The sequence below is a fragment of the Pagrus major genome, chromosome 8 (assembly GCF_040436345.1).
Source record: "Pagrus major chromosome 8, Pma_NU_1.0".
Lineage (NCBI taxonomy): Eukaryota > Metazoa > Chordata > Actinopteri > Spariformes > Sparidae > Pagrus > Pagrus major.
This window is the reverse complement of record NC_133222.1, coordinates 3,541,411-3,567,508: the sequence shown is the minus strand read 5'-3', so window position 1 is coordinate 3,567,508 and position 26,098 is coordinate 3,541,411. Positions and strand designations below refer to the sequence as shown.

General features: G+C 45.9%; 1 protein-coding gene across 2 annotated transcripts in view; it reads left to right on the top strand.

The window, feature by feature from the left end:
- Positions 1-21,690, top strand: part of mtss1la (MTSS I-BAR domain containing 2a) — a 28,795-nt gene extending 7,105 nt beyond the window's left edge. Inside the window, exons 4-15 of one of the 2 annotated variants that reach the window (XM_073472693.1) lie at positions 11,109-11,193; positions 11,383-11,474; positions 11,567-11,641; positions 14,082-14,239; positions 14,354-14,461; positions 15,469-15,566; positions 18,051-18,183; positions 18,775-18,849; positions 19,049-19,204; positions 19,518-19,694; positions 19,841-20,006; positions 20,217-21,690. In XM_073472693.1, the coding sequence (XP_073328794.1) occupies positions 11,109-11,193; positions 11,383-11,474; positions 11,567-11,641; positions 14,082-14,239; positions 14,354-14,461; positions 15,469-15,566; positions 18,051-18,183; positions 18,775-18,849; positions 19,049-19,204; positions 19,518-19,694; positions 19,841-20,006; positions 20,217-21,031 (2,138 nt within the window). In that variant the 3' untranslated portion in view covers positions 21,032-21,690. The remainder of the gene's footprint in view (positions 1-11,108; positions 11,194-11,382; positions 11,475-11,566; positions 11,642-14,081; positions 14,240-14,353; positions 14,462-15,468; positions 15,567-18,050; positions 18,184-18,774; positions 18,850-19,048; positions 19,205-19,517; positions 19,695-19,840; positions 20,007-20,216) is intronic. The other variant, XM_073472694.1, reaches the window with a different exon arrangement.
- The last annotated feature ends 4,408 nt before the right edge of the window (positions 21,691-26,098 follow it).

Genomic DNA, 26,098 nt, shown 5'->3' with positions numbered 1-26,098 from the left:
AATCATTTTCTATTTTCTGTTCTTTTTATTGTGAAATAATTCTGGTGTGTGTACACAGCATTGATTGCGGGTGTGGACTGTTGTAGTAATCGTAAAAGACTCCAACAATAAAGTCAAGCAGTCTGAAGGAGGTTGCACAGATTGCATTCGCTTCTTAAACAGCAGCACCACTTCACTCCCACTCGTCCTGTGGGAGCCGTGTTAGTCTTTGCGTGCTCGGAAACCCAGCAATTAATTTGGCGGTGGGAGGAATGTCGATATTTATTGGAGCTGGCTGGAAGTGGACTGGGACCTTTGATCCCCAGGCTCCGTGGACAGTAGCCAAGGGGACTTTTTCCCTTCTGGCTGACGCGATGTTAAAAGGTATCCTAAAACATATCGGCATCCAGATGTTCCAGTCTTTGCGCCTGCTGACTAACTCGAGACTGTTCAGGAAACGCTGATACATAAATAGACTTGAGAGATTACTTAAGTAAGTCTCCATTTCTGTCCCTCTCTTTCTCTATCTCACTTCCTTCACATGTGTGTGCGTGGGTCTGTCAGCCTGCAGCGATCATGTTTGTCTCGGCGTCTGCAGCGCCATATAGGGCTGATTGCACCACAGGAGACGGCCCTAAGCTATGAACTGTTGGCAGTCGTCGGCGTCACCCCGATTCCCCTCTCGTGTTGGGGGACGAGCTACAGCTGCTGGCACAGCTGGAGGTTTCATCGCGCTCTTCGTCTGCTTCCTTTAATCTACCTTTGACACACTCACCCCATCACCCCTTTAACTCTCACACACACTCTGTCCAGACGGTTTGCACGTTTCCCTGCCAAGGAAAGCAACATTTTTCCCCCTCGTTCAGCAGTGCTCTTTTGATTGGTCCAGAGAGGGAGAAGATGGTGAAAGAAAGAGGATTTTATGATTTCCTGTCCTGGACCTTTTTCTTGTTGTCTTTGACTGGGAGGGCAGCTTTTCATACAGCTGTATTATATTTGAGAGCTCCACCTCATACATCCTCCGCTCTGTGTTTCCATGCCTTGGTCTGCGTTCATGTTCAAGGCTTCCTCTTGTCCGTGTCGTCCGTTTTTAGAGTTTACGGTCACGGTCATGGCGTCAGCGTCTGTGTTTTATGCAGCAGCTGGAGGAGTCGGCTGCCAGGCGTTTTGGCACCGTTTCCGACTGCGCTGTTACTCTAAGCTGCGTTGATGGATCTGCGTCTAAAGGCACGTCTGTCTGCGTGAACTGGCAGCGCACATCTGGGTTCAATAAAGGTCCGCCGACCGGTCTATATCGCTTCAATGTATTTAGAGGGTTTTAGCCTTTTAGAGATAAATGTTTCACGTTTCGACACCCATCTTTCCTGGGACTTAGTTTGAGGCCCTGCAGCCCTCTGGGGTGTTTTTTATTTTTACACTGGTCAGCCTAATGGTTTTTGGTGTGTTGTCTAGACCGTTTCTCTCCTTGAAGTGAAATTGTTGTGTGATGTATTTAAGAGCAGCGGACTTCTCTGGAGAAGAGTGGGCTCTGTGTTTGGTGTTTGGTTGTTGCTAGGCTGGATGACATGTGTTTTTAGTGGAAGATTGACTTCATTTTTCTTCCATTTTTGGACATGGTTGAATTAGATGGAGGTCAGAGAGCCAGTAGTCCACGGCTAATGGTCCATCAGGGTATGAGATACAAGCTCCATATTTTGGAGTGAGGTGGGTCCAGGGTGGGGGTTGTGATTGCAGTGGGATTTCCACAGCTCTGGGTATCCAGGCTAGGCAGAGGCGTTTAGCTAATCCTCTTAGCCCCACTCTGTAACACACAGACACAGCGTGCCTTCCCTTCCCTTCCTGATCAGCCACCCCCAGCTTTAAAAATTCACACTCTGGGATCACCGGCCAGACTGCGACACACTGCAAGTTCAACACTGATGAACCTTCCTCTCTTTACATCTGTGCGCCAGAGCCTGAAGTTTGCAGACACCATTACACACACATAGACACAATGTTCCAGCGGGTCTGCCTCTCTTTTTCCCACTCATGCTGCCCAAACTCGGTGGAGGAGTGGAGGTATGCTAGTAGATCAGTGTCTCAGCGAAGCAGTAATCTGCTTGGCCCCTGCGCTTCTCTGGGCTGGCAGATGGGACGGATATCCCTACCCGCCATCTGGACAGCCTGGCATGGACGAGATGCGGTCGTGGCCTAGTGCAGAGCGAGATCAGGGGATTACTGTCGTCCACACTATCCCAGCAGTGCAGCTATTTTTACGGACATGTCAAATAATGAGAGTGCGCCCATGTGACCCGCACTGACATCCATCAAGCTCGACATTTCATGTTCAGGCCTGACGTGAGCCTGTATTGTACTTAGCGTGTACAAGGGCAGGGATGTTAGATCTCTGCATCTTATGCGGGTTTGACTTCATCAGATGAGCTTATAGATTATTTGAGTGTTTTAGATTGGACATCATGAACGTGCGGCTACTTCAGTGAATGTTGCATTATGGTCCAGTCTGATTGTATGCAGGCTCTGCAGCTCGGTGTTAAAGGAGACATCTTATGCTCATTTTCAGGTTCATTGTTTATTTTGGGTTACTACTAGAATAACCTTTACATGCTTTAGTCAAGTAAAACACATCAGTTTTCTCATACTGTCCAGTGCAGCAGCTCCTGTCTCTTTAAGGCCCCCCCCCCCCCCCCCCCCGAATACAGAGTCCCCTGTGATTCGTCAGCTCACACACGCATGACCCACCACCGCTAACAACAACAGAGCAGATGTGCTAAATTGATTCTTACATGCCAAACTAACCACTAGGCATAAACTAGGCAAATGTGTGACGTTGTGACGTGGTGTGATGTCACAAAGTCAAGAAATTTTAAGCTGCGACTGCTGACGAGGCGTTTCAGGAGCAGTGTTTTCTGTAGGAAAGGGGAGCTTCTGTCTTATTAGCTCAGTTAGCCATGTAGCTAGCCGGACTACATGGGTGTTGGTGTTTGCACCACTAGCAGAGGAGCTTTGGACCATTGGGAGAAAGAGCTCAAATTTACATTCAGTTGATATTGTCAGCTAATTTTTGAATGTTTCCAACTACATTTCTTCTATATTGCACCTTTTAAACAGCACTTTATATTATATTATATTTTTTTTCAACAGATTTCATTTTGTTTTTAACCCAAATAATCAGGAAGGCCAACTCGAACCTTACAGTGGGGCAACAGCCCTGCTATAGAGTTTATAGGCTTCAACCTCAAAACTCAACGCGGTCGCCCGGCGAATGTTTTCCAGCTATTATGAATACTACAGTCAAAAAAAGTAAAGAGGGAGAAGTGGCTGGAACAATGATGTGAGGAACAGACGTTGAAGTGGGGGAATAATAATGTGAGAGAAAACAAATCTTTGGCTCTGCGTAACTTTCACTTTGAGGCCGAATACCAAAGTAAGAAGACAAACATGAGACTGGAGGGGAACACTGTGTTCAGCTATATCCTGAACACAACGTCGGCGTGGAAGAGAGCCGGAGAGGGGAGGGAAAATACACAGGAGAGGGAGCCTGACACAGGAATTTAAGGGAGGACATTAAAAGAGGGAATAAAAGGGATACATGCATAGCTTTGATGAAGTGAGGTGGCTGATTGAAAACAGTTGGGGAAAGAAAACACTTTCTTCCTACAGGTTCACTAAAACGCACGTGCACGGTCTCACGACACGACCGCAACTTATTTTATGCCGTGACGCCTTAAATCTTCAAAATCGCTTGAAACTGTTGTGAATCTCTCAACTGTGCGCCGGCATCAGTGCAACAACACGATTGGCTGATGTGTTTCCCGGTTCCGGCTGTCGTCAAGCAGACGATTGGCTTTTGGTCAAAGGCGCCAGATATCCGCCACAACCAACATCTCTGGCCTGACGGACCTTTCTATTGAAAAGGTTTTGAGTGGTTTGTGTCCTCCTCTGTTTCATTATAATGTTCAGTAATGAGATAAGTTTGAACGAGACGCTGAAGTAAAAGATAGAAACATTATCGTAACATTGACTTTGAACGTGACACACCAGAATAAAAAACCCCAGAAAGCCAAACTGATCTCCTGGCAACAGAATATAAGTCAGTCGCCTTTTTTTAAGCAGGTTTTCCGTGTTTTCAAAAAACCTGCATATTTTTGTTGTCCAAACTCAGCCCAAACACCCACATGGAAAAGTTTCACCATTATTATGTGAGTATAGAGTTTATATGCCGTCTTCACTCTGACGGGGCAGCGATGATAACAAACCTCCCTGCAGGGTTGGACTCGGAGGCCACAGGTGGGAGGTGGAGCGCCTGAGCGGCAGCAGCAGCTCCAGCGGCGGTGTCAGCATTGTTTGGAGGATTGTTTGCAAATGAGCCGAGCTGCGGGAACTTTGTCAGAGAAAAAACAATGGGCCGAACTAATCGGGGGTGAAGGGGCGTAAAGCAAGGAACAGCCCGAGTCATCTGATTGGCTCGCAGGATTTTGCTCCTTTCCCTCACTCTTCATGTTTTCTCCCCATTTTTTTCAACTCTGATGAAAAGCACATCTGGACGAGAGGCGGCGGTTATTTTTAGCAGCATTTATGTCCCTGAACAGGAAGCTCCTGCAGGAGAAAAATATCACTTCCTCCTTGTTCTCCTTCTCCTCCTCCTCCTCCTCCTGCTTCAGCCTCGTCCTAATGCACTCCAGAACATGTTTACAGCACACACACACACACACACGCACGCTGAGGTCCGTCTGAGGCTGTGTGTGTGTGTGTGTGTGTGTGTGCTGGCCAGACAACAATGGATGGAGTGTGTGCTCTGAAACAATTGATCCTGGGGCCGTTTCCTCTGCCTTTCATGAGCATTGTTGTGAGGACGAAGTGACATTCCACATGACAGGAAGTGACACAAAGAGCCTGAATGCTGTTTTGACTTCTACCACAGACTCGGTACATAAAGAGCACAAGTTCACGCATAAACATACTCAAGTTTCATTGCGGGTCAGAGTTATTCTGGGGTTTATTTCCAGCTTCTCAGATGTCTGTTTCTTTACATCGTGAATGCAAAATCTTTGGTTTTTGGACTGTTGGTCGGACAGAACGAGCAGTTTGACGACATCATGACGTCATGATTTTAGAGACAAAACGATTGAAAATATCTGACAGATTAATTGATAATGAATATTTACAGAATGGTCTCCTCTACCTGAGCAGACCTTTATGTCTGTGTCTTTGAGGATGGTAAAACACACGGACAAAAAAACCCCTAATGTTTTGTTTTGGGTTCTGCAAAACAAGACGCTTTTAAAATGGTTTAAGGGAATTAATTTAATATGTTTAAATGCGGCATTACCCCTCTGAAAATCCTAAACGTGTGTATTTGGATGTAGTGTAATTGGCAGCAACTTTGAGAACTTTATTTATAAAGAACGTTTGCTTTGACAGACTAAAGGAAAAGCAGGAAACTCAGAATGGAAGACAATAAAACAGAATAAACGCCACACAGACTCAGGAAAGGTTAAAACAAGAAGGCAAAACACAAAATGTCAACATGAATAAACACAAACAAAAAGGAATAAAAGCGATAAGAAAGCGATAAGAAAGGGAAAAATTGCAGATAAAAAAGAATAAAAGTAATGAAAGGCAGATAAAAAGAAAAACATCATGAAAGAGAAATTAGAAATGGATGAAAAGATTAAGAACAGTGGAGAGAATTAAAAAAAAGACAACTTCACATTAAAGCAAGTCTATAATAAAAATAGGGTTTAAGAAGTGATATAAATGAGTTTGGGAGCCTTCTCTCCTCCACTGTGATGACGGCAGGAGCGCGGTCACCTTTTAGATCTAAGCCTCGACTTAACGAGCGTCTAGAGAGGCCCCACCTGAAGATCTCAGGATGTGAACAGGCTCATATGGAGTCAGCATTTACTGCTGTGTTTCTTTGGGCCAAGACAAAGACGAGCTTTAAAAGTGATCGGTAATAATATCAAATCCAAAGCGGACGGGGAGCCAACGGAGGGAAGCCAGAACTGGAACTGTGAGGCACACTCGCCGGGTCGAGACCAGATGAGAGCACGAATGACTCGGTCCAGCGTTGGTCGGATTCTGGAGATGGATCTTATTTGACTTTTGGCCCAAACACAAGACTATGTGTTGGTTCATGGACCGACCGTATAAGATATAAAACTTAAACTAAAAAAATATTTGCTGTAATAACAAAGTTCTGTGGTTATTTCTTTTATTTTCCATCCATCAAAGTTCAAGCCCAGAAAGGGTTACCACTTCAATATTATTCTACATATTTAGTTTCAATGTTGCAAGAAATATATCTAGAATTTAAAATATGGGGCAATTTTGCAATTATTATTTCTACACATGCAGCAGTGGAGCCCCCAGATGTCGAGTGGAGCCAGGATCAACAGAGCGGACGGTCAAAGTGAATTTCGGTTCGGCGTACGACTCCCATAGAAGTCATCTCCAGCGCTTCGTGCATCCAACATTTACATAAGACTCTCTCGCTCCCTGAAAACAAAGGAATACAAGCAGAGATGGCCTAGTTTTTCTTTTTCAAACAGAGTAATTCTCTCCCTCTAACAAACTCCAACACGCCACATCAGGCTTTGTTTACAAAGTAAAATAGACTTTTCATCCCTCTTTAATCCGTCACTTTGAATGTACTCTCAGCTGATAAAATATTTACGTAGAAACTGAAGGGAGCGTTACAATCACAGGCAAATAATCTTATTAGATGTCTGTATTTCTTCAATATACCCACATTTTATATTGTAGGGAGTTTCTCAGCAGACCGCCTGTCCTCCTCTGCACAGCGCTGTTCACCTGCAGCAGGTGATTTATAATCAATGTCCACGTGTTTTATCTGCTCCTGCTCTCTAACCAGCAGACACGAGGGGGATGCTGCGTTAATTTTTTAATACCGTCTGCTCCTTCTGAGCTCCAGCACCAGAACTCCAGCTGTGCTTTGAAGTGAATGTTTGATGATGTGAATGTGTGATGTCTCATCAGCTTTTGTTTTTTTTTCATTCAGAAACGGCGAAGCTATAACTGGTAACTGAACAAGAGCAGTGAAGCTGGCAGCTCGTTTTCTTTTTTGTTTGTTTGTTTCTGATGATTCTGATGAGACAAATTAATTCTTTCAACTCCTTTTGATCATATATCTTCTGGACCTGTGTGACAGCTCGTCCTGGCAGTGCCCGTTGCACCTGCAGCAGCCAGCTAACACTTCCTCTGCCCCCCCCCCGCGACTGGTCGAAGCCAGCTCGACAGTGTGTGTCCTCTTTCATCCTCCCTTCTCACCCCGCAGCTCTTTTTCATCCATCAGTGGCCTCCGCTGTGTCCCTGCCAGTTCACATTCTGTACCACTTAAAATGAGTGAGGGAGGGTAAAGGCAGGAGGCTTAACTGTCTGTGCCAGCTCGGCAGCCGAGATGCCAACGAGAGGAATAACTGTTGTCTCACGGATGATGGAATTTCCTTAGCTAAGCGGCTGCTGCATGAGGGCTTAGCAACAAAAAAAAAATGACTTCATATTCCTGGCAGTGCAACTGTGAGGATGTTCTGTACCTTTTTCGCTCTACAGCCCGCATAAACATGCTTTATTGACACAGGAAGGAGAGAGAGAGAGAGAGGGAGCACCGACGGTCTCAGGAGAACTGGATTCGGGTCTAACTACGGCAGCAGCTCGCCCAGCACGGTAGTCTCGAGTGCAATGAAACCTGAGCCGAGCCGAGAGGGTTCTCAGATGCTGAAAGAGAGAGATAGTTTAGCTTAAGCTCCCATGTTGAAGACATCAAGGAACGAGGGCCTGTGGCAGTTTAGCTCCTGGCTCCCGGTGGCTCCTGGCAGGAGAGCCCCCTATAAAGCAGGCCCATTAAAACGCTCCTCCTTTCCCCCCGTGGAATCAGGGGAGTTAATCAGAACCAGAGCCCTGGATGGGACCACTCACTAAACGCTTAGACCACACTGAGCTGGTCCTGGATGCTGGAGCTTAAAGTTCCCAACTGAACCCAGCAGTGTGTGGAGGGGGGTCGGCTTGACCTTCCCACCAACAGACCCATGTACTCCTCTACATGCAGCAGATCTGCTGGCGATTTATCGTCGGGGACGTTTTGAACCAGGCGCCGTCAGCCTCTCTGACGTGCACGGCAGTTGCTGTTATAATGAACCACACATTTCTGTTTGGCTGTTCAGTTGCTCCCAGTTGTTTGCTCCGTGTCTTAAGATATATGGCTGCGTTGCATAATAGCGCTCCATTCTGGTCTGTGTTTTGCTTCATTCATGCACGTGTGGGTGTCTGCTATGAGGTCGGCACTGCTCCCCCTAAAGCCCCAGGGGTGCCCGGGTCTGCTAAATAATCACTTTCCCAGCTCCTACGCACTTCAGCCAGGTTTCAAGCTCCTACAAAGACGACTATTGATAGATTTAGATGGAGGGATGGTTGAGTTCATTGTGTTTTATATGGCCCAAAATCCCACATCACAAAATTGTTTCTGAAAGGGCTTGGATAAGAATAAACGAAACAAAAACACTTTAACAGGGGAGAAAGGAAGAAACATCAGGAATAGTAACTGAGGTCAGATAGAAATCTACAAAACTCAGCAGAAACACTCGTCTTTCTACTCGATCTTAACCTTCCAGCTTGTAAGTGTTTGTCACATGCCTGTGCGTGCGTGCGTGCATGGCGCTATGGGAGTGAATCACTCTGTCCCTGTCCATCCGGTCGAGGCCAGAGGCCAGCGGGGATCGCGGACACGGCCAGGAAGCCCCTGGACCTCCCCAGGATGTAGCTGTCAGCTGATCCCCCTCTGGGAGGGGAAGGAGGAGAGGAGGAGACGGTAGGGGAAGAGGAGGGGAGAGGAAAAGAAATTGGCAGGTGTGGATGGGAGAGGAGAGGAGAGGAGAGTGGGGGGTTGGGGGTTGTCCTCGCTGGCTGACGGTGACATTGGGAAGGTCTGTTAGAGAGATAAAAGAGGCCACATTACTACCTCACCCCCTCTCCCTCCAGCTCTCCTTCAGCCTCCCTCCATCCTGCCAGAGCTGATTTGCAGCTGTGGACGCCTCCCGTAATGCTTTTAAGGGGAGAGATGCATAACCTGTGTGCACGTGTCCTCTCTTGGCTTCATGAAGAGAGGCTGCTACATGACAGATACTCAACACCCAGTCCTGTAAAGACGGACAACCGCTTTGGCTATTTATATCAAGAGCTCGGCGTACAGGTTCCACATGTTCGCTCGATCACTTCCTGCTGGTGTTTTAAGGCCTGTGTGTGATGCAGCTGGATGACCTTTCACCTCTAACCCCTCCACAGTCACCTAGGAAAGCAACGCAGACCCAGAACACTGAAACACACTGAAGTTATTCTACATCTGCCTGTTGGAAAGAGTCCAGATCTGTTTCTCAGTGTCTTTGAACTGGCACACTGAAGTCCCTGACGGCAGAGCGCTGGAGCGAAACGCTCTTTGAACTGGCAGTGTGACGTGGTATCCACTGGAGGCAGTAACCTACTTTCTTTTTTTGTGATAACCTGGAAAATAGCGCAGATCTCACCGGACAACCATCTGGAGCATTCACCGCTCGGTGTCTGACTTCAGGTCTGCTATATCAGTCGTGTTTTCTCTTTTAGTTTCACTCCGTGTCATCACTCTTTCTTTTCTGTCTTGTTTTTACAGTGCAGGTTAGAGCCAGTTTCTCTCTCTCGCTCTCTGTCCGCCCTGCATGAATGGTGTTTAGGAAACAGAGAGAACAGGAAAGGCAGAGCAGGCAGGGAAGAATAGAGGGATATCCCCTTACAAGGTTCCCTCCTTTTTCCTCCAGGACGGAGGGGGTGAGAACTTCGGAAAGGGTGGATGACTGGGCGGGTGGGGGGTTGGTAAATCACACCACCTGTCCACGGGCACACAAATGTTCATTCACGATGAACACAAATACAGTCGTGCATGCCTCTACTCTGTGAGGCATCCTCTCTCTTTCCCTGTGTGTGTGGTGAGAGACCCTCAGATTAGCCCTATGTGGCCCAGATTACAACGGGATCAGCGCTGCCACATATTACACCGGCCTGTGAACCGGCAGTAAGACAGCGGGGCCAGCCTGGGCTTTAGGGGCCGTAAACCCCCATTTTAATTACACTTCAGCAGAGAGGAAAAGTACAGTAAGCAAGTCACACAAGCTGTTATTTAGCAACTGTGGTGGGAATCTTCATGCACGCAATGTTCAAGCGTAAAATGAATGTTTTGTCCAAAGGGACGTGAGTGCAGGATTTTAGTTTTCAGGAACTGTGTCACATTTGTTTTCACCCTAAAGAAATGGGACATTTATGGGCTCTGCACTCGTCCACCTAGTGGCTGCAGCAGGAAACACGTCTCCATCAGGGAAGAAAAACTCCCTGATAAATTAATCTGACATACTTGCCAGCCCTCCTGATTTTCCCGGGCGACTCCCGTCTTTTATTGTCCTCTGGACTAGTTTACTTCCGGTGTCGCAGTTCTCCTGTATTTCTTGCAATTCATGCCAATTTTTCACACCTTTTCCCCTTTTAGTTTAGTTTCTAGCACCGCAGGGCTCCTCAGTGAGTGAGAGACGGACAAAGAAATGGAGAGGAAACGATATTTGAGCAAATTTCAGACGCACAGGAGAGAAGAAGTCACGTTTCTCACTTAAAGTTTTGAAGGAAAAGGGCTGTAAAATCTGCCGCGTTGATTTTTATATCGATCACGTGGGTCACGCCACATCAATCCCCATCGAGGGGCTGATGAAGGCGTGCACAGACTCTGTGAGGGGCGGAAAATGAATGAATGAATGAAAGGTGATGCCACAGATTCACACAAGTTATTTGACATAAAAACACTGCTGCATTTTACTTCCTATTTTCTTATTTTCATACTTTAAATGTCACCAGAGTGCAGGAAAACACAGTCCTTGAATCTCCAGGCTCCAGGTAGACGCCTGCTTTGGTGTCCCTGTTTTTGAGCTCTCAAGGTTGGCAAGTGCTCCGACTGACGGGAGAGAATCAGACCTTTTAAAACCCTCTCCTGATGCGTCTCCTCGCATTTTTCCAGGCCAAGAGGCACATCTGAGATTTGCAGCGCAGCCCTCTTGATATATCACAGGTGACAATTTTGTTTTGTTGTCTTATCCAAGGTGCCACCAGGGACGTCGGCTCAGCTCTGACAAGGATGTGCATGCGACACCGCAGCATTGAGGCAAAATTACGCCACTTCACCAAGTAAGTGTCATCTGTGTTTTCTATTTTTTTTTCCTCCACCCTCTCCACTGCAATTTTCTCTCTTCTGTTACCTTGGGGAGGATTATAGCGTGACCTTCCTCTCACTCTGCCACTCTTCGTTGAGTGCTTTTGTGCCTAGAATTTGTTATTCTGTCTCGTTCACTCTCATGTCTCCTTTCTGCTGTGCAGTGCTCTTATGGAAGGCCTGGTGACGCCGCTCCAGGACAGGATTGAGGAGTGGAAGAAGACGGCTAATCAGCTGGACAAAGACCATGCCAAAGGTCAATAACCAGGAAACGCACACTGTAAATAGTTGTTTGTCAGCACTGTGTATCGGACAGGAATTGACGCGTGTTCGGCTTTCTCTCCACAGAATACAAGCGGTCTCGTCAGGAAATCAAAAGGAAGTCGCTAGATACCATAAAACTCCAGAAAAAAGCAAGAAAAGGTGAGAAAATAAAACAGGGAACAAGAACCTGATAATTAATATAAAACACACCACACACAACTTTATTGAGTCGTCTTGGCTGCTGGTTCCTGCTCCGAACAAACGGTTCAGATTGAACTGGCGCCATCTAGAGCCTCGCACCCGACATGACAACTCAATCAACCCAAAAATGCCTGGCACAGTTTCAGAGGCTGCTCTCCAGCTCTGGATGATTAGTCAGCTTCTACCTCATAAATCAAAGGAATGATCTTCTTTCCTGGCTGTGCTTTGCGTTAGCCCCTTACTGCTGGATGTAATTAAATTCCTATTTCCATCACGGACTCGCTCTACACCTGCGATACGGGCTCGTCATAAACTTGCAATGTGCCCTGATGTGATACAGCTAACACTGCCTGTTCTTCTGTCTCCCTCCTCCCCGCCTGTTTCTGCAACCCTCCTCTGTTTCTTTCTGGCTATTTCCCCGTGGCTGTAGAGCTGCTAGGTATGTCTGCTGTGCTGTGTCCTGTGTGAGCACTTCATGGGATAGTTTTTATGTTCGAAGGCATCGTGGTCATCTTTAGATCAAACTGCCAGTCGAAGTAAACCCTGTGCTATCTGAGCATTTTTGGTTAAAGGAAGGAGTTGTTTGACGTTTTTTGGAAATACACTGAGTTGGGTGAGAAGATTGATACCTCACTCGTGTATGTCACCACCAGCAGAAAGTAAGCTTAGCTTAGCACAAAGGCTGTAGCCTAGCTCTGCCAAAGGTGACAAAATCCACCTACCTGCTTCTCTCAAATTCACTAATAAACATTAATCTGGTTTGTTTAATCCAAACAGAAACACAAGTGTTAAAACGACACACTGCTATGTTGCAGAGCTAGCCAGTGTACTCGTTTCCCCCTCCATTTCCTGTATTTATGCTAAGCTAAGCTACCATCTTACAGATATGACCCGACTAACTCTCGGCAAGAAATAAAACAATTGAATGTTGAGCTATTCCTCAAGCGATGCACGCACTGTAAATATCCTAATATTAAAGATTACAGATAACAATAAAGGATAAGTTCACCCAAAAATGAAAATTCACTCACTGTCTACTCGCTCTCATGCTGATGGAAAGTCAGGTGAAGTTTCGTGGTCCGCAAAACATTTCTGGAGCTTCACAGCAAAACAGCGTTCTCCTAAACAATTGGATTAGATGGGGAAAAACAACAGAACAAAACAAAATGGCTCCCCACAGCTCGTTATAAACCAAACTCGTGCAGCCACTCCAAAGCTGCTAATGCTTTCAGCTTAGCGGCTGCAAGTGCTGAAGATTTCACCTCTAAAAAGGGTGAAAAAAACATTTTTATGACCTTCTGGAGACATGGGTTACGCCAGACGAGCTGCACGAGGCCACTTCTGTTGTTGTTTGTTTTGTTCTGGTTGTTTTTTTTCACATTTTTAGTCCACATCTACTTCAGTTGTTTAGGGAGAATGCTGCAGCACTGTTTTGCTCTGAACCACGAAAACTTCACCTGACTTTCCATCTGAAAAGAGGGTGAGTCGACGATGAATGCATAAATGAATTTGTATTTTTGGGTGAACTCATCCTTAAACAATGGCTCTGTTCTATTTAAGTGTAGCAGCAGGCCATGTTTGATGTTTTTAAAAGTAGCCTTCCATTTTCTAAATGCCTTTTTTTAACAGGGTAGGAAACTTCCACTTGTTTGGCAACATATCAGTCAGACAACCCGTCGTTCCTCTGAGTAAGAATAGCTTCTTTTTAATGAGTTGACATTTGGCTCTACGGTGGCAGCAAATGTTTCAAAGTCTTCTACCAAAAACACCCAAACTCCTGTTTTTTATGGACTAAATGGGACTCTTGATTTAACGAGAGCCAAAGACATATATAGTGTTGCAGAGAGCTTTTTGCTGGCAGTGCAGCGCGACACAAATCTGATTTCACTCAAACTATCTTCCTTCCTTGAGTGCTTTGTTTAAAATGGAACCAAAAATGCCAGGATACACTGCAGGGTTGTTTTTAAAAAGCTTATAACTGGTCAGCACACGTCTGCGTAAATCATACAACCAGTGTAGCTTCGTGGTCATCTTCATTAATTAATCTGCCTTCGTTCATCCTCCGTATCACCTCATGTCACTGTGGTATGCAGTCTTGAATGACTCTCACACATTCTGTTTACATCCGTGTGTCTAATCAAGTTCATTTCAGGTTCCTCTGCATCAATTTATTACTGCGTGTCCTCTCATCCCTCATGCACATGAACCATTTGAGTGTGGTGTTCGTCCGTGCATTGACCTGTAGCACACCAGCAGTTTATCATCATGTCTTCTAATCGTCTCTCATTTTTTTTACTCTCTCCCTGCACTGTGTACACTTTCCTTCATGTCACTCCCACTCCCACTCCCCCTCCTCCACCCTCAACTCTCTCTGCACCCTTTGCTTTGCCTCGGGCAGGCCGGGGGAACCTGCGCCCCCAGCTGGACAGTGCCATGCAGGACGTCAGCGACCTGTACCTGCTGATGGAGGAGACGGAGAAGCAGGCGGTGCGCAGAGCCCTCCTGGAAGAGAGAGGGCGTTACTGTACATTCATCAACATGCTGCAGCCGGTGGTGGTGAGCGACATTTAGCCTTTGTTGTGCAAACAGCACTGATGTTTCACAGATGACTTCCTTTGCTTGCTCTTGTTGTTGGTAGCTGTTTAATTCGATTCCTGTTTTCCCCTCCAGAATGTGGAGATCGCCATGCTGGGAGAGATAACACATTTACAGGCCATTGTTGATGACCTCACCGTGTTGACCGAAGACCCACACAAGCTGCCACCAGCCAGTGAGCAGGTAACACGAGTTCAATACTGTAAAGCAGCTTCAGAGTTTGAATTTACGGCCATCAATCGGCTTGATTATGACATTTTTCTACAATTGCGTTCGTGCCGATAATATTGATTAGCATTAGTAGCCGACCTCTTTTATGTAAGCTAACTGCTGGAAACACTTTTTAGACGGGCTACTCCATTAAAGAGTAACTCCGCCAATTTTATTACACATTAAAGTGTGTTTACGGGCCTTGTGGAGTGCTTTATATGTGGAAAAAAGTAATTTAAAATAATGATGATGATGGAGATGGTCACTTACAAGTGCTTTTTGTATGTCCAAAGCTCAATATAACATTTTTTACGTCCATTGTTGTCCTAAATTATAGAAAAAGGGCTTCATAGGTTTATTTTTTGGAGTGTTGAGTTCCACTTACTCCATCCATCTGCTGTAAACACTCCTGAGAGCACCACGTGGGGATCAGTCTGGCAGTGAAAATATTCCCCAACAAATGCACTGTTTACTCCAACATTTGCTTAAAGCTATATTAACCATCTGTTTAAAGATATTAAATAACCTTTTCTAGAAAATGAAACTATATATTAGTAACCAATGAATGAGCTTTACTGCTGAGAGCAACAGACGGGCGAGGGGAAAAGGTCAAAAGTGTTGACTTCTCATGATGTTTGTTGGCAGAATATTAGAAAATAATGCACAGATACGCTTTAATGCAGCTTTTGGATGTTGGATGGGAGGATGCTCTCGTTTTATTTCTGCTCTTATTCCCCTTCTTATTAGTCTCACCACAGCCTGACTGAACTGACCTGTTTCCAAATTAATTAATCCTCTCATATGTCCCTCAGCACGGCTTAAAAAATAACTTGTTCTGGGGTAAATGTTGGAACAAGTTGTAATCCTCGGTAATTTACCACAATCTGTCTTTTTTCTCTCATCATGTAAAAAAACAATGTTGCCCACTTCTGTTGTTGCCACCGTATCTTCACCACTCGGTCATGTGTTGCTGCTCGCAGGTGATCCGGGACTTGAAAGGTTCTGATTACAGCTGGTCCTACCAGACCCCTCCTTCCTCCCCGAGCAGCACCGGCTCCAGGAAGAGCAGCATGTGCAGGTACATCCAATACACACACACACATACATATAGATGTGGCCTGTTTCGTGTGTTGGGTCAGATGTGTTATTATAGCGGCTGAATTATTAAAGGTTGTCATGTGAACGCGAGTAGGTGACCTCGCTCGCTCAGCACACAGCCGGAGACAGACTATCAGTGACAGTCAACATGCTGTACACGGTGTGTCTTGCCAGCTTCTCGGCTCTTGCTCCTGGCAGATTTGCACTTCTCAAGCTTCTTACAGCCAGATTAGGACCAAAGCTGTGAAACATTACAGCCTGACAGCCGTGAGCCTGCATGAGAACCAAAATCCCACATTTTTAGGAAGTCTAATGGTGATAGTTCAACAATTTAATCACGCATATATGGGTCGGAGGTGCTCTCCAGGTCACGAGACAAGCTTTTCTTTACAAATAAAACCCTGTAATGTCGAGTTACAGGATCATCGAACCGGGTTATCACAAGTTAACACCTCGCGTGTGACACTTCCCGACAGAGCCTCCCTGATAGTTGCACCAATCAGCACTGCCGTCTGTTTTTCGTCTGTCTTTTACACGTATTCGTAGCCACAGACTGTAAGTTTGTAACGTGCATCAAAACCGTTACTTTGTCAGTTAGCTTGATGTTTGGAGGGTAAAATAAGACCAGTCCTTGAAAAGTTTATATCTCCCAAATGTCAGCTTTTCTGTGGAAACAACCTTGGTTTCAGCTTGATCGCTGTACATTTTTCAGTTTATCCACTAAGTCTGTAAAAAGGGTTTTGACAAGCCGAAGGTCACAGAGTTTCTCTCCTTTTTAGTAGAAAGGCTTGCCATGGTGGAGTTGTGGATAAGAAAAAAAATTGAAAATCCCCAAGTATAACAGGATTTTCTCAATATAACGGTGATTCACAGACATTTTATAAATGTGATGGAGAGACGAAGGTCTTGGCTGCGAGTTAGAAGAAAAACAAGGAGTGTTTGTTAAGTGAACGAGGACATCAGGAGATCGTTGAATCATTTAAGGTTATTTGATTTTGTCATATTTAATTTGGCACGTCTCCTCAAGCGTCATCCTAGAGGACGAACATTAAGGAGATATGATAATTTTCAGATATATTCCAGATGGGAAGCTGAAAAGCACAGGTCGCACATTTAGAAATGCGTGGGTGACAAAAGAAGTAACGCTGAGTGAGAAGGACAGCAGCGAGAGGCACAAAGTGTGAAGACAGCTGTTGGTGTTCAGGGGGAAAGTAAAATCAAAGAAGAAATAACTTTTTAATGCTCTTTGATGCACCAAAATTAGACGAACAGCATCAGTTGGACTTTTCGCACAACGCTGTCTTCATGTTCTCTCTGCTTTTGTGATCAATTTTTCATTCCGTGTTTTGCTGTTTTCGTTACGGCCTCTACACAAATCCTGCCACAACAAGTTTTAGAAACAAGATGAGGAGGGAAAAATACCAGAATCTTGATCACAATCCTGTTTGTTTTTACATGAATACTGTTTTTATAGAAGATCTCTGATGCCAAAATGAAAACAAATCCAGCAAAGAAATCAAGTAGACTTTGTAATTTGTATTTGTATGAATGAATAAAATGATGAACACATTTTAATAGGACACTTAATTAGCCTTTTTCTTCGATAACATAATAAATGTTGTTTTGAAATGTATTGAAACATTTCTGATACAGGATATTAATCCTCTTTTCAGACTCGAAACAAATTGTACAACAAAAAAATAACTACTTTATATTAATACCATGGTATACAATCACATTATTTTCATAAATGATTATTACTCATGATTATTACTTACGTGAACTGAAGGAGCCCACACCAGGTGTTGAAGTCGACCTGACGATAAGAAAAATGCAAAACACGACCGTTAATTTTTTTTTAATTCATTTTCTTTGTTAGCTTTTTCGAGCTTCTCCTTTTTAGAAAGCGAGATGCATTATCAACGCCACAATTAAATACAGACAACTGACCCATCACTGCTTCGGGGGTGGGTGTATGTTCATGAGTCAGGGACTGACAGCAGCTATAAAAGACGACCTTTCACATTAAAAGAGTTTCTTATGTGCCGGCTGGCTGCAGGGACGTTTAGCACATCAAGTTATATTTACGATTGAAGATTCTTCAAACAGCTGACAGTCGATCACAGATGTGAGTTTCCCGGCCGCCCCACAGGGAACGCTTTTAATGTGACAGACTGTCCGTCATAGCTGCTGTCAGGTCAGGCCCCCCAATGTGACTGGACAGTTGATTGTGATTTTAAAGGTGCACTCCGTAGTTTTGGGGAAGAAATTTCAATCAGAAGAGAGAAAGATCTGAGTCATTGCTGGCAGGTTTGTGCTGCTCTCTGCTGGACAACACTGAACTGCAGTACAACTCTTTAATTCATTTCAATTGTCATTTAATTAGTAAATGCGAACACAAGTGCACTTCACTTCATCTTCTGTACATGTAGAGTTATACACTGATGTGATATCCTGTCGACAGCCTCCTCCAGATGCCCTCGGCCGGAGCACATCGGCTCAGCAGCGTCTCCTCCCACGACTCGGGCTTCGTGTCCCAGGACGCCAACACCCACTCGAAGCCTCCGTCGCCCATGCCCTCTGACATCGCCAGCCAGGTGCAGTAGCAGTCTCAAGCCGTTACACTACAGTTCGTACTTCGATCAGGAGGAAATAAGGGGATGTTACTGCAGCAGGACTTGTTAGCGCCACACATTACACAAGCAGTGATGCTGCAGGGCAGGATGACACAGAAACTGAAATAATCCTCTGTCCTTTTTCTGGCACCAGTCTTGTTTGTATTTCAGAAGGTAGACTCATAGTCTCAGTGAGAGCTTGATAGTCAGAGCTCCTCGCTGCAGCAGTGCTTTACCAGTTACCAATGTTGATTTTTTTTCTCCCTGGACTGATAAAGTTATTCAAGCTCTCACGGTCTGAACTTATTGCAGTGTACATAACAAACTCGCCAGCACGCCGACTGATGCAATGTTCTTTTCTGAATAAATGATCTTACTTTGCTTTCAATCTAGACTACGCTATATAGATCCCCTCAGAGATGAAAACACCTCCCTCCTCCTAAAGCTCATCAACACTCTTCTCCAACTCCCACCCTCTTCCTGTGCATCTCTCATCTCTTACACCTCTCTCTCCATTTCCTCTTTCCCTCCACTGTTTTTTTTTTTTTTTTACTTCATCTTCCCTTTACCCAGAAATCAACAAGCTCAGCCTCTTCTGAGGCTTCAGAAACCTGCCAGTCTGTCAGCGAGTGCAACTCTCCTACAGCGGTTAGTACTGCATGCTTCTCATCGCTTTATTGGACACACACACGCAAACACACACAATGTGCTGTGCATTTTTACTCAATGTTATCTTCTATACTGTTAAGAGGCCTGTGGGCTCCACTCGACAGCCGCGGGCCGGTTTGACGTGGACTATTCACGGGTGTTGAGCACTCTGACTCAGACTTGTCTGTCCGTTCCGCAGTTTGGCTCATGCTCATCCTTCGGTACCTTTCGCCCTGCTTTCTCTCACACTGGCACCATCAGGCCTCTCTCTGTCATACTTCCTGCGTCCCCCACATTTAACCACTCCCCTGGATCCAACACCCCCTCACCTACATCAAAGGTTCCTAGCTGGAAGGTTTGTTTTCATTTGCAATTTCACTTTTGGGTTTGCTCTTTTTTAAAACTTTGTTGCTTCTTTGCTTCTTGTGTTTTATTGCCTTCATTTTGCTGGTTCTCATCAAGCTCAGTTTTTCCAATCTTTCCTCGCAAAGATGCGCCAAACTGAGACGGCTCTCTTCATTTAACAACACTCACATAGCCTAATGTCTGCATCAGCTTCTAACCAGCTCATGAGCCAAATCAGCAGCTTCCATGTTTAACTGTTGGACGGCGAGCGCTGGAGATGCACAGTTGGGAGACAGTCTCATTTTTTCCTTCTGCTACCGCAGGACTGGGCCAAATCGAGTTCCTGCGAGCCATCATTGGCCAGCACTCTGCAGCGTAGGAGGGAGTCTGTGGATAAGATGAGAGAACTTGAAGCTCCGCCCAGCCCGCTGGGGTATTCTGGGATGCAACCAGATGATCCGCACCGAGCGAGAATCGGCCCAGGAACCATTGCAGCCAAGGTAAGAGTGAAAAATGTAAATTTAAGCATATGAATTTGTATGCTGTGAGAATATAAGTGTGGTGAATTGCATATGTAAATGTGTGCTAATCTTTATGTATGTCCTACCTGCCTGTACGTCTGTGTGTGTGTGTGTGTGTGTCTCAGCATGGCGAGCCGCTCTCTCCAGCAGCCAGTACTCTCGCTATGGTCCTGACCCGAGGTTTGAGTATGGAGCAGCAGAAGAGCAGCAGGGACTCTCTGCAGTACTCCAGCGGCTACAGCACCCAGACCAACACCCCCTCCTGCTCCGAGGACACCATACCCTCTCAAGGTGCCACTCTCAGCCTCAACAGACATTTACAGCACAGGATTTCTATTTTCTATGTAAATGTGGTGACAATGTTGTGTCATTCAAAGGGCAGTACCCCCTGCCTTCAGCGCTGACATGATTAAAGTAAATAATTATGGAATAAAAGTCAACAGCTGCAGAAAAACTGCTTTTATTAAAAATACATTCTCATGATTCACTTTCACCTTCTAGGTTCTGATTATGAATGCTACTCTCTCAATGGGGATGCTGACAGTGAAGGACAGGCCGACTTTGACAAGTCCTCCACCATCCCGCGTCACAGTAACATCGCTCAGAGCTACCGCCGCATGATCCAAACCAAGAGGCCCGCCAGCACAGCAGGTCTGCCTGCAGGTAAGACCCTGCAGGGAACTCCAAACGGTGCAGGCGGTAGCAGCAGCTCTGGAGCCATCGCGTCGGGGACGGCCACCATCCGCAGGACGCCGTCCTCCAAAACTGGAGTGAGACGCACGCCGTCCACGTCAGGCCCCATCCCCATCCGGCCCCCCATCGTGCCAGTTAAGACGCCCACAGTGCCAGATTCTCCGGGGTATGCCAGCCCGTCGCAGCATCGCGTGGGCAGCGAGGAGTTTCTGTACGCTGATGACCCATCTAGTAGTGACTACATGAGGGCTTCTCCAAAGCGGATGAGCCTCCCTGACACAGCTTGGGGCTGTGGAGGAGGTGGAGGAGGGGCGGACAGGACTGTTTATGCCCAGCAGGCCCCTGGCATGGCCGCCCACAGTGCTGAGGAGGACCCTCTGCTCGCTGCCAACCGCCACAGCCTGGTGGAGAAGATAGGGGAGCTGGCAGCCAGCGCTCACGCCCTCGGTGAGGGTCAGTTCCCCTTTCAAAGCTCACTGCCAGGGGATCCGGCACTGTGCGTGCCCCAGGAGCTGTCCTCCATGACCCAGGAAGACAAGGATGTGCTGGTGTCAATACGCCGGGGCGTGAGGCTCCGCAAGACAATGACTGACGACAGGTCGGCTCCCAGGATCCTGCGGTAGCTGAGGGAGAAGGAGGCTGTGACGCAGCAGCTGTGGTGCCCTTACAAACTGAAGCTTTGTAGTGAAATGAAACAGCACTCATGTGATACATGAACTGTGGTACAAGTAACAAAGAGGATGTAACATGTGGTGAACGAAGGCCAGTTCAGAGTAATGACCATGAACCAATGTCAAGTCATTTCATGTCATGTATGTAATGCGTACGTACAAAGTAATCCATATTTTTTTGGTTTTTATTCTTCTGTTTGGTTTTTGTTTTCGTCTGTGGGCTTCGTGGCTGTGCTGTCTGCTCCCCGTGTGACCGGTCGTTTCAGCCCAGTTTGTCCCTTTTAGAGCCGGCGGTGACGAAGACGCCGCCGCCGTTAGGGATCGAATGCTCTGTGTCTTTGTTCTTTGCTCGTATGATTATTCTAATATTGTGCATTTCTTAATTAACACGGCCACCTGTCAGTGGGGAAGCGATGGGCGAAGCGCTCTGTGAGCCTGTCTGTATGTTGTGTTTCTCATCATTACTGTACACGTACCGTATTACTGTTTTTGTTTCATAAGCTGAACAGCAGCTGTGTAAGTCATGTAAAATAGGAGCAATATGGCAGTGTTTTTATTGCTGTACTGTACTGTCAATATATTCTGCAATTAAACAGGCTTTTTACTGTTGACTGGCTTGATTGTCTTGGTCAGAAAATTGAGTGTATTTATTTACTAATTGAAAATCATCCATCCGTATTGTCCAGACCTTAAATAATCTGATAATCGGCAGTGCACTCTGCCGCAGCTGCAGCCGTTATTACTTTATGTACCAATATTTTTTTAATTGAAAAGTATATCTACAAAATCTAAAGTGGGCTTCAGCTATTTTCCGCAGGCTTTTCGGGGCGGTTTTTATTTCTTCAATACTTTCTCCACTTTAGACTTTTTGAAACGGTGTAATTTTATTATAGTTTTATTTCCCCAGGAGCGTTCTCTACTCCGAATTTTAATGCTGCAGTTAAACCATCAGTATTTTATGGTTTGTCCAGCACAGTAATCTTAATTTTCCATCAGTCTGGACGCTGTAATTTCATCTGGAAAACCCAATTTCAAACTTTTAACTGAGTGTCTATTTTTCCCAGTAATTTAATGCTCGGTCCACTGTGACTGCCCACAGTTAGTGTTTACAACACTGCAGTACCGTGAAGCGACAGGTGGGGGCGCCAGAGACCCTTCACTGTGGGTGAGTGGGGCCAAAACGAGCAGTAATGGAGGACATCCAGGAGATCACTGCTGCAGCTCAGACGTGTGGCAGCCGGCAGTGTGAGTGAAGAGCGGGATGGAGGAGGTGGAGGTGGAGGAGGAGGTGGAGGAGGAGGAGGAGGAAGTGGAGGAGGTGGTGGAGGAGGAGGAGGAGGAGGAAGAGGTGGTGGAGGAGGAGGAGGAGGAGGTGGAGGTGGTGGAGCAGGTGGAGGTAAGGACGCTTCACAGCTTTCAGGACGAACAACATTAATGTTACACGAGTGAAGCTGAAAACATGTTGGCATCCAAACATGGCCCCAAACTGGTTTAGCTAGCTGCTTCTCCAAGGACCAATATATATATATATACATACATATATATCTGACATGAAGTGTTGAGAGAAGCTACAAACATGTCAACAGTGTTATTATTATTATTATTATTAATAATAATATTATTGTTGTTATTATAGTTTTATTATTATTAATATCTCAATTAGTGAAGCTGTTATTACTAATGTGGCTGCTGTATCCCCCCATCAGTCCCACAGCTCGTCTCCACCTCTTCCTCTCTCTCTCCCTCCCTCTCCCCCCTCCCCTCCTCTCCCTCTCCCTCTGTCTCTCTCCCTTTCTCTCCCTCTCTCTCTCCCTCTCCCTCTCTCTCCCTTTCTCTCCCTCTCTCTCCCTCTCCCTCTCTCCCTCTGTTTCTCTCCCCCTCTCTCCCTCTCTCTCTCCCTCTCTCTTTCTCTCCCCCTCTCCCTCTCTCCCCCCCTCTCTCTCCCTCTCTCCCTCTCTCTCCCTCTCTCTCTCCCTCTGTTTCTCTCCCCCTCTCTCCCTCTCTCTCTCCCTCTCTCTCTCTCTCTCCCCCTCTCCCTCTCTCCCCCCCCCTCTCTCCCCTCTCTCCCCTCTCCCCCTCTCTCTCTCCCTCTCTCTCTCTCTCTCCCTCTCTCCCTCTCTCCCCCCCTCTCTCTCCCTCTCTCCCCTCTCCCCCTCTCTCTCTCCCTCTCTCTCTCCCCCTCTCTCCCCCTCCCCTCCTCTCTCTCCCTCTCCCTCTCCCCCCCCTCCCCTCCTCTCTCTCCCTCCCTCTCTCTCCCCCTCCCCTCCCCTCTCTCTCTCCCTCCCCCTCCCCTCCCCTCCCCTCCTCTCTCTCCCCCCCTCCCTCCCTGGCTCTGCTCCAGGTTTCTCCCTGTTAAAGACAGCTGTTTTCTCACCACTGTCTCTAACTTCTTCCTCACGGGGGAAACGTTGTCTCTCTGTAAATAACTGAATCGAGGAGTTTGGTTCGGATGACTCTTGTTGTGAATTGATGCTCCGCACATACAGATCGATTGAGATTAATTGAACACAAATGCGTAGAAATTGAAAAGAGCACTCACTGCTATTTGTTTTTGGCCAGCAGCCTATTTAGTAATGTTAGCTTTTATTTTGAAAAACAAACTCTGCTCTGAAGCAGGCGAGGTGAGATGTATGTTCCTGGGAGCTGCTTAAACCCTCCTCATTATTCTTCCAATGATTGGTCCTGCTAGAAAACAGCTCCCCGTACTCCCTGCTTACAGCCTTTTCACCCTGGACAATGGTGATGATGAACGGCAGGGTACATTCGCCTGGATAGGAGACCTCTACCGTATGAAATATGAGAATAAGGTCGATTTAGAGCGGCTCTTATTAAGAGGCCACTTAACGGTGTACTCTGGTGAAAAAAAAAATCAAAGAATAAAAAGAAATGGGAAAATGAGGCAGTGTGTTTTTGAGACAGACAAGGATATAACTGATCTATTTTAGTCTCTCTGGTACTGAGTCATCACCGCTGACAGTTCTCACTGATTTTGCAAAAGAAAAATGGAGGCTGAGTTGGACCAGATAATGAAGATCACGCTGTTGGATCCAGTGGTCCAACTGTGGATAATGGAGTTGTCTTATGTTTAAGGCTCATGCGTAAATCATACATTAGATGGTGCAGGACCCACCGCGATGAAGAAGAATTACTCTCGAAAAAAAGCCTTCAGTATGTTTCATATAGCCCCAAATGAGTTCCCCCTTAATCCTCCCAACCTCATAAATAGCACATTATTAAATCTACACTATTAGTTCATAGCCTTGAACTGGTCGAGTAAATGGAAACCTGCCTAATTGCCGGAGCTTGCTGGGATAATTAACTGAGAAGAGGAGTTGAGGAGTTTCATCCTGCATCCGAGGTAATGTTCTCACTCTCAGAGAGATCATCATCGCAGCCTCTTACAAAAATCTCACCTCTCAGTCGAGGGGGGGACGCCGAGCTGTGCTAATTTTCATTTTATTTTTATTTTTCAATGACCGTCTCCTGTGTCTTTTTTCCATGATGTGAGATATCTTTTAATGTGCTAATGGGAAGCAGGATTGTTCGGGGGTATAAAACAAAAAAGGAGATACTGTTCAAATCAATGATCGTACTCTGAGAGCGCTAATCACTGAGGCAACCCCAGGCTCCACTAATCACAGTGTAGATATTACAAACGCACTCCTCAGACACGATGTGGCCCTGAAGTTGTGCAGGTTTTTTTATCAGAAACAACAGGCCATGCATTAATCATTAAATTATTTTTGGCTTTCTTTCGCCTTCAAAGTGAATGCTGTTGTTCTCATTTTTATTTCACTTTGCCGAGTCTCTCAATGGACGAAAGTCAAACCTTTATGAGATGTGGCATTCTGAGTTAAAAAGGCGGAAGATGGCGCTCCATAATGAGAAAGTTTGGTTTTTAGTTGCTGTACTTCTGCACCGCTGACCTTATCAAAACCTGATGATGCCGCCACTGCATTATTATTGGCAAAGGTAGAGTCTGAACCTGGCTGCACACGTTGCACCGTAATTAATATCCCTATTAATAAACAGTTATGGTTTCTACAGCACAAGCTTAAATACTACAGTAGGTGGTGGGAGCCTGAAGGGGATCACAGATCAAATCTAATTAGTCGTACCTAATACAAGAGGGAAGTGTCTTTATATTTATCCAGCTCCTCTAACTGCTTCTTGCCTGCAGGTTTTGACGAGGGGGAAGATGTCCTCAGGGGCCCGTATATATACGCAGGCACGCTGCAATGAACGGCGCTACAGAGCGGCTGCTGCTCCTGATGGAGGTGTCATGGCGTTTTCCAGAAATGGCTCTTTTGCAGCTCCTTCCAGGGGGAACATGTCGAGTCGGTCTCCCACAAACGTTATGAGAAAAAGTTAAAAGAATAACTGTGTTCACAGATGAATGGAAAAACCAGAGGAGCTGGATGCTTAGTCATCCATTTTAACTCGTCCTGTCATAATAAACCTTCCTGTTTTCAGCCGCTTAAGTCATTGTCTTCTGATGAACAGACTATTTTTAACATTTTAAAAACACACCACTTACTCTCTGCCATAAACGGCCTATTAGGTGATGTCAGTGCCAGATCCTCTTAACGCTACTTTCCATCATTTCCTGTTTTTTTTTCTTCTCTTTTCTGTGCGATTCCAGGAAGAACAACAGACAACTGTCAATATACAGAACATGGAAGTCACATTATTGGAGCTCCATCCGCCCCAACAATCCCATCATCCCCGGTCTCTGCGGGACGCACGAGCAAAGGTAGAACGCTTTAAATGCTGCGAGGCTACAACCTTTGGCTTCAGAAGCTGTGTCTGCCTCCGTTTGATTGAAGGGAATGGATTCGGTCAATTATTCATTAAGTAAGCATGCAGCTTTCTAATGTTCGTCGGCCAGCGTACTGCAGTGTGATTTATTTTTTTTTCTCTTTAATGCCCTCCAGCTTTCAGTTATCAGTTGGAGAAGAGGGATGATGAGACTGTTTCATGATCCCCCCCTCCCCCCTCCCTTTTTTTTAAAAAATTCAT